The sequence below is a fragment of the Cervus canadensis genome, chromosome 12 (assembly GCF_019320065.1).
Source record: "Cervus canadensis isolate Bull #8, Minnesota chromosome 12, ASM1932006v1, whole genome shotgun sequence".
NCBI lineage: Eukaryota > Metazoa > Chordata > Mammalia > Artiodactyla > Cervidae > Cervus > Cervus canadensis.
The window spans coordinates 59,745,898-59,754,483 of NC_057397.1; the positions used below are offsets into that span (position 1 = coordinate 59,745,898).

An 8,586-nucleotide genomic window follows, 5' to 3' on the forward strand; every position below is an offset into this window, starting at 1 on the left:
CTGAGGCCGGGCCGCCGCCTGAGTCAGTGAGCAAGCGACCTGTGAATCACACTGCAGGCCGTCACCCAACAGGACAGAGATCACGCGGCTCCCGGGGCCGGCTGAAGCCGCCTAGAAAGGAGCACGCCGGAGGGGAGGGGCGCCGGGGACAGAGCGCGACGTCCCCTGCCGTTCCTGCCTCTGAGAGGCCGCCTTCCCGGCCAGGCCCCGCCCCTCGCGCTTATGTAATAGGGGCGCGCTGCCATTGGCCCGCGAAACCGGAAGAGGCGCAGGCGCGCGTGCGGGTGGGGAGGTGGGGAGGCGGGGCGGGAGGCCGGGGCAGGAAGGCGAGTGGGCGGGGGCTGCGCGGAACAGGCGGCGCTGGGGCGACTGGGAGAAGTGCGCGGCGTGCGCGAGCACGAGGCGTAGTGGCCTCCCTCAAGGCAGAGGCGGCGGGCGCGCGCGGCGGCGGCGGCGGCGGCGGCGGGTGCGAGGCGCGGGCTGTTGTGCTGCCGGCTCTCGCTTTTCCCCTCCTCGGCGGGTGGAGGAGGCTGAAGCGGTGCTGGGCGCGCTCCCCTTCTTCTCCCTCCGGCCACCTCCCCCCGCAAGCCCTCTCGCGCTGCGCGGTCTCTCCGACGCAAGACTGTCCCGGCCCGGGTGAGCGGCTGTGGGGGTGGCGCTGACGCCGCAGGACGCCCGGGAGCCGGGATGGGGGGCCTGCCGGCTGGGTCGGCGGGGGGCGTGAGGAGGCGGGCAGGTCAGCGCGGGTCGCGAGGGGCCGCCGGCCTGCCCCGCCTCCTTGAGGGGCCGCCGGGCCTGCCCTGTCCCGGCGCGGGCCGCCGGGAAGGAGGGGAATCTCGGGCGCCCGCCAGGCCCTGCAGGTGGCCGGCTCGCAGGCCGGCCGCGGCGGCGGCGGAGCGGTAGCCTTATCCGCTGGCGGCAGCAGCTGGTCGGTTTCCCTCAGCTGGGCTCCGGGTGGCCGAAGGGGCCGGGTTTCGGGCAGCGGAGGCCCCCGGGAGGCGCGTCTCGGGCCGGGGTCCGTGAGGAGGGGCCAGTAGGTAGAGGTTTCGGTGGCCGAGAAAGAGGAGGAATTCTCTCCCAGGCGGGAGAGGCCGGTCTGGGAAGGAAGGTGTGCCGAGCTTAACAGCCGGGCTCAGCGAAGTGCTGGGTAAGATAGACCTAACTGCCGGCCCTTTCATCCTCCCTCCTCTCTGAAAGGGACTTAGTTCATTAAAAAAGCCAGAGTCAAGTTGTTGTTCACTGCCCGGGCCTCTTCGTTTTCAGATACTTAATGGAAAATGATCCTACTTCCTGGATTCAAAAATTTTTTCTCTTACTCGTTTGTTTTGGTTTTAGGAGGCTCTTTGGGGGCAAGGCTTATATTCGGTACCTCCTGTAAGAGCCCCTCATGTTGGAAGAACTCGTTATTCGCTTTACTTCCCTCTTTACAGCCCCCCTCGGAAGACCATACAAAATAAAGTTATAAGCCAGCTTCTAGGTATTTGTAAATGACTTCTTGCCCCTCAGTTCGCTGCATTTAATCAAAGAGAAGTTATGCTTAGTTACGCTTAAGATTTTGTAGAAAACTCAGTTGGCTTGCGAGCAAGCCCTGAGTTGAGCTGTCCAAAAGCAGGTGGTTTGTTCGTTTGCATTTCTGCTTTCAGAAAGGAAATCAATGCAAGCGTGTCGCTAGAACTTAGGGGCCTGTCTTACGCATTTAGACTGATTTCAATTTCCTTTACCTAGTGTTTTCTGTTTTAAAAATAAGAACAGCAACCACAATCTTTTCTTTATTGAAGCTGTTATGGTTTTTTTGTTACTTTTGTGAGATGACAGTGAGAATGGGAAAATGTATTGTTAATGTTGTATTTTATCCGCAATGGTAACTGCAAAAGTTGCTTTTTTCAGATCACTGCATGAATATTTTTGCAGAATAGCTAATAAAGTTTAGATATCAAAGAAACTTCTAGAATTAGTAGCTTACCATTTTAAAAGGTTTTTTCCCCCAGTGTAAAACAGTTAAGAGGTTACATACATAATCTGTGTATTAACATACATAGCATACATCAAGTGGAATACTTCAGATCCATGTGAAGCCTGAAGTATTCTGACTTAAGGTACTGATGCTAAGGCATTGAGATACTAAGAATGTTATAAACATTGAGATGTCATAAAGATTGAATGCAGAAGTGTCCAAATCTGTTTCCATGGGAATAGGTTTGTAAACTTGCCATAAATATACTTTTTAAAAAAGCATTTCATTTGACTTGGAATTAATAAGGATTTGGTTTTTTTTTTAAATAACAAAAATGGAAGTTTAGCCTTCAGTGGCTAACACATCTGATTGTATATACCATTATTTGATGGGAATGGGGTTCTTATATTAGGCTAGCCATACTGAAAAATTTTGTAATTTGTTGAAATGCTAAGCTGGCTTCCTAGAAAAGGATTGACCTTCCTTTGTATTTTGACTTTTAGGTTCGATGTTTAATGCTAGTGGGAACTTGTCCTATGGACGTGCTTTTTGTTGTTGTTGTTCCCCATTTTCTTTTTGGGAGTAACTGGGGTGTTTCAGTGACTATTTTGACCTCTTATCTAGTTAAGGTTCCAGTCAGAACAAGCTAACACTCTTTCCTGGTGAAGTTAATAGATGTATTGTGCGTTCATGTCCTGAAATGACTTAAAAGTTTAAAATTTAATTGCAGTGCTAGTCAAAACTATACATAGGGATTCTACTTAAATCCTATTTTAAAGATCTTATTTTGAAGTATTTAAAAACCAGCTGCAACTCATTATACACCTTTTATGAACAGATTTAACTCGTCTTAAAGAAGTCTTTATTGAAAAAATAAAAATTTTTCCCCTAATTTTTAACCATGTTAATTTCAGATTGCCAGTAGTAAAAAAGGGTATCTTTCATTTTTGTGAAAGTACCCTTAATGTTAATGGATATGAATTTGAGCAAGTGCTGGGAGATGGTGAAGGACAGGGAGGCCTGGCGAGCTGCGGTCCACGGGGTCGCAGAGACGGACATGACTGAACAACAACAGCAACCCTTAATCTCACTTAATAATTTGTCCAGCAGTCATATGAAGGGCAGTTGTTTTTTTTTTTTCAAAGAATAGCACAGTAATTTTATGAAACCTAAGTACCGAAGAGGATGGTTCCCACTGCTCCTGTGAACTTCTTTAGAGGCACTGGATGACAGCTTTCATTTCTCTTAAAGTTGTAAGAATCTCAGGTCAAAGGGGAAAGTACTTTTGCAAAATGATTAAGTGATTGAGGAAGGGGCTAAACTGTCTTAGGTAAACTTTTGAAGATTACATACAGGAAAGTGTACAGTTCTTAGGTGTATAGTTCAGTGAATTTTTACAAGTGAATGCTTGTATAACCATTACCTGAATCAAGACACGGAACATTATTGGCACCCCAAAAATCTCCCTCATGTCCTTTTTTCCCATTGTTACTTCCTGGATTAGTTTTGACGGTTTTAAACTTTATACAACACAGGTTCTTTGTATCTGGCTTCTTTTCCTTTAACACTGAGATATAACCATGTTGTTGCTTGTAATAATAGTTCCTTCCCTTTGAGTGCTGCATAGTAGTCCATTATAGAAGTCTGCCACACATTATGTATCTACTTTACTATTAATAAGCATTTGGATTCTTTCCAGTTTTGGAAACAGGTGCACTGAGCATTCTTGAACTGTACCTTTTGCTGTACAAAAATGTATTTGCATTTCTATTAATATATACTAAGAGTGGAATTGTGAGATTATAGTGTAGGTGACTAGTTTTCTACAGTGGTTATAGCAGTTTATCCTCTAGTAGCATTATGTGTGAGAATTTGAAAATCCATACATTTTGATTGACTGGTATTTCTATAAAACAGCTGTCCAGTTCTTGGGGTGTTATCATACTAAGATTTCACTCTAATGTCTGAACTTCTGTTTTCAGATATGGCTCGTGGACAGCAGAAGATTCAGTCTCAGCAGAAAAATGCCAAAAAGCAAGCTGGACAAAAGAAGAAACAAGGACATGATCAGAAGGCTGCTGCCAAAGCTGCCTTAATATATACCTGCACTGTCTGTAGGGTAAGGGGAATTGAAAGACATAGCTTCCTACAGCCATACCACCCTGAATGTGCCCAGTCTTATCTGAAAGACATAGCTCTCTCATGGACAGTTCTTTCATTAGAGATTGGTTTGTATAGGTTAAAATTTTGCAAACATTGCAAGATAAATGCTTTACTTGAAATAGGAGATTTGAGAGGTGGTTGTGTTAGGAACCCATCTTCATTCTTCTATTCAATGATTTTATATATGTATGTGTGTGTGTGTGTGTGTTTTGTCTTTGCCTTGAGGCACATAAGAATCTTAGTTCCCTGACTAGGTTTTGAATCTGTGACCCCCCAGTAGAGGCACAGAGTCCTCTAACCACTGAACCGCCTTAGCTGCTGCTGCTGCTAAGTCACTTCAGTCGTGTCCGACTCTGTGCGACCCCATAGACGGCAGCTCACCAGGCTTCCCTGTCCCTGGGATTCTCCAGGCAAGAACACTGGAGTGGGTTGCCATTTCCTTCTCCAGCGAATGAAAGTGAAAAGTGAAAGTGAAGTTGCTCAGTCGTGTCCGACTCTTGGTGACCCCATGGACTGCAGCCTACCAGTCTTCTCCGTCCATGGGATTCTCCAGGCAAGAGGACTGGAGTGGGGTGCCATTGCCATCTCCGAACTGCCTTAGAACTCCCAACAATTATATTTTTGGAATAGCTCCTCTGGCCAGACACAGTTCTCTTGGTGTTATTGAGAAGGAATGAACAAAGCAAAAATCCTTTCCTCACGGAGAAAAAAGATGTCTTCTTAAGGGCAAATAATATACTTTGAACTTCGTAAGAAAAGTCAGATTTACATTCTTAATTTAGAGCTATATAAGACACCTCTGGTTATATACTTGGCTTTTTTTTTTCCTTTGCTAAATTTGTAGTTATGTCTACAAAACTAGAGTATATTCACGTTGAGGACTTTCACTAGCATTAATGTGTTTTATTAGATTGAAGAATAATCATAACAGCTGCTATTGAGTGCTTATGAGGTGCCAGACACTGAGCCACATGTTTTACATGTATGCGCCCATTAATCACACAACTCCTCTATGGCATAAAGTACTTTTATTTTACAGAAGAGTAAATTGAGTCATGGGGAGTTAAATAACTTGTGCTGGGTCACCCAGCTAGTATGTTGGAGAGCTGGGATCTGAACCCTGGAGGTCCACCTCCGGTCCACCACCTTCTGAACCACTATACCACACTGCCACGAAGTTTTTCTTAAATACCAGGCCAGGGTGGTTTTTTTTTTTTTTCTTTTTTTTGCCTGTTTAAGCTCACCACTCTTTTTTTTCTTCATAGTATTTTTATTTTTGGCTGCGAGGGGTCTTTGCTGCTGCTAGTGGACTTTCTCTAGTTGGGGCAACTGGGGGCTACTCTGCAGGCTCTCATCGTGGTGGCTTTTCTTGTTGGGGAGCATGGGTTCTAGGGCACAGGGGCTTCAGTAGTTGCAGCACTCAGGCTTAGGAGTTGTGGGTTGCAGGCTCTTGCGTGTGCGTGTTCAGTACTTGAGACTCATGGGCTCTAGAGCTTGGACTTAGTTGCTCCACAGCATGTGGAATTTTCCCAGACCAGGGGTTAAACCTGTGTCCCCTGTATTGGCAGGTGGTTTCTTATCCACTGTGCCACCAGGGAAGTCCCCTAAGGTCACCACCCTTGAAGCTAGTGAATAAAAGTGCCAAAGAAAAAGTGCATGGTGAGGTGGTTCCAGTTACAACAGACTTTTTTTTCTTCTGTATGTCTGGATAGAATTGGTAGTATGGATGGGAAGTGGCTCAGATGCTCAGTCGTATCTGACTGTTCATGACGCGATGGACTGTAGCCTGCTAGTCCTCTGTGTCCATGAGATTCTGCAGGCAAGAATACTGGAGAGGGGGTGCCATTTCATCCACCAGGGGACTTTCACAACCTGGGATCAAACCCATGTCTGTTACATCTCCTGCGTTGACAGGCAGATTATTTACCACTGCGCCACCTGGGAAGCCCATGGTTGGAAGGGATATTGATAAGACTTGATTGATTCCTGGACTAAAGTTAATCTTTTATTGAAGTCATTACCGATGAAAGAATTCCTAACTCCTTAAAAGTTCTCATTAAGAGAAGAAATCTGTTACATTAAATAACTTGTTTTTATTGAGCTTTGATATGCACAAAATAATGAGATTGAGCATGCTTCAGATTCTGTTTGTAAAGAGACAAGGTAAAAAGTAAATTTCACTAAATTACTAACGAAAAAATACTTTGACCTAAAAATACTAGAGTATCTCAGATAGAACGCAAAACAACAAAAAATGTTTATTTAATGTTTTATCTAATGTAAGGTACTTAAAGAATAAATAATTGAATGTCCTTGCCAGGTAAGTCAGTATAGTGTAGTATTTGAGGTCTGAAGTACCTAGTACTAAGTTAAACACAGGTACTGGACAAATTAAACTGTCGGTTTTAGTTTCTTCAGCACATAAAATGTGGATAGTAGAAACTGATTTAAGATTACGAGAAGATTCTGTGAAAAGTTTGGTAACAATGCTTAACATATGTCCAGTAAATGTTATCTATTGTTTGTTGTTAATCAGGTAATACTCTATGTGACCCATCCCTTTTTATATGTGAAATGTGGGATATGCTACGAGTTTCTATGCTACAAAGTCCTTTTTCATGTGTCAGCCAGTAAGTTAAAGGAGTTTAAAAGTGTTTTGCAATAGTTGTTGATCATGAGCAGGCTTAGGATTTTAAAAACACACTTTCATTTCATGAATCAGATCTAACTCTTCTTTTTTGCACAATTTTTAAAATTAGACACAAATGCCAGACCCTAAGACCTTCAAGCAGCACTTTGAGAGCAAGCATCCTAAGACTCCACTTCCTCCAGAATTAGCTGATGTTCAGGCATAACGTTGTTTACAGGTAATTGACATTTTCTTTTGCTAATGTCAGGTTGTATACAAGAACAGAATTATCTTCTGTGATTGTAAAATTGATTTCTGTCTTCTAGCTGAGACTTCATTACTGCCCTCTTTTAAGTTAACATTTAACTTTGCAATTGTTAGAAGTCCATTTTCCCAGACCATATCCTTTCAATGCCTTTGAAACATCCAAGTTTTTACCACTGTGGCCAAAAATGGGATGAGGCTGGCCAACTCTGGTCCAAGAATGGAAGAGTTTTCAGCTTAAAGAAAATAACCATTATAAAGGTATTTGGGGATCTTGCTCCCAGAAATGATGCAGACCATAGTCAGTGAGTGCTTTTTTCTTGTTATTTACTTAGAGTGCTTAGCAGAGTACATTAAAATATAAGGTAGGATGTAGGCATTCACTATAAACTGGACAGTTACTTGAAAATAATCAGTTTGTACTTTCTGTGTGGTTGGATTTTTTCCTAAATGGTGGTGATGGTATATGTATGAGAATTATTTCTTTTTATATTCATCAAAGATCTGTTTATAAAACTTAGTTGACAGATCTATCAGGCTAACTTCATAGCTTAGGCATGTTTTGCTTTTTTTAAAGACACTTGAAATACATATAAATTGTGTTTATGTAATGCTTACATTCACTGAACATCTTATGTTTTATAGGTGAATACGTGACACCTTTGATTCTTCTACTGTCTCAGACCTTAGGTAACAAACCTGCAGCTGCTTTTCTAACAAACTGTTGATCAGCAAAAATAAAGGGGCTACAGAAACACTCATTTTTATGCTGTTCCCTTTTGGGCTTCATGCAAAGACAATTCTGTGTAAATGTACAGTTGACTCTGATTTGGAAATCTGAAAATCAGTCCATCCTTGTTATAAAAAATTTTTTTACAATTGTAATTATATTGATGTTCATATTGTGTAAAATAACTCATTTAATAAAGTAGTACTTTGATTTTACAACATCACAGGATAAATGATTTTAGAAATTCTGTTCTTTCTACATTATTTGCCTTATAAAAATCTAATTAATTCATCAGCTGAAATTGCAAGCACAGTTCTTAGGTCCTTTTCTCAGTTCAGGGGCAGGTTCATAGTTAAACCAGAGCAGACTCATTCACTGACTTGTGCACAGGATTTTATTGGCAGTTGCTGACCTAGGTGAAGAATGACTTACCTGCTGCCTTAGTATATTGCAATCGTGTCATTTTTCCCTCTTCCTGTGATTGAGGTTGGACTATTTCAGCTTGCTGTGTGACCTGGTTATACCTGCCAGCCAGGTATAGCCTGTAGATAACTGATATATTCTTCAGATTGGTAGGATTGTCAGTGAGCCCTCCTGAAAAATTATGTTCTAAAGTATATGCCACAATGAAATAAGCAGCCTGTTGTATGATATAAAATATGATGGAACATATGTGAACTGGTAAAGCGCTTTTATAAATTATACTTGATTCTTTGAAAATTGTTTAAGTTCTTTGATTTGAAATTGAAGTTCGTAATTTTGGAAGGGGTTTTTGGAAGTTAATAATAATTTGGCCAATTTATGAATGGATTTTGCAGTAACGGAAGGATTGGAATGACTTGTGGC

General features: G+C 42.7%; 1 protein-coding gene across 2 annotated transcripts; it reads left to right on the plus strand.

Annotated features, from left to right (window-relative positions):
- The first annotated feature begins 344 nt into the window (after nt 1-344).
- On the plus strand, nt 345-7,963 carry ZNF706 (zinc finger protein 706). 2 transcript variants are annotated; one of them, XM_043483730.1, is made up of 4 exons: nt 345-636; nt 3,937-4,073; nt 6,877-6,984; nt 7,656-7,963. In XM_043483730.1, the coding sequence occupies exons 2-3, from the start codon at nt 3,939-3,941 to the stop codon at nt 6,970-6,972; spliced, it is 231 nt and encodes a 76-aa protein (XP_043339665.1). In that variant the 5' UTR covers nt 345-636; nt 3,937-3,938; the 3' UTR covers nt 6,973-6,984; nt 7,656-7,963. The 2 variants fall into 2 exon arrangements, with proteins under 2 accessions (XP_043339665.1, XP_043339666.1); XM_043483731.1 differs by lacking the exon at nt 345-636 and adding an exon at nt 786-1,147.
- Nucleotides 7,964-8,586: the final 623 nt, after the last annotated feature.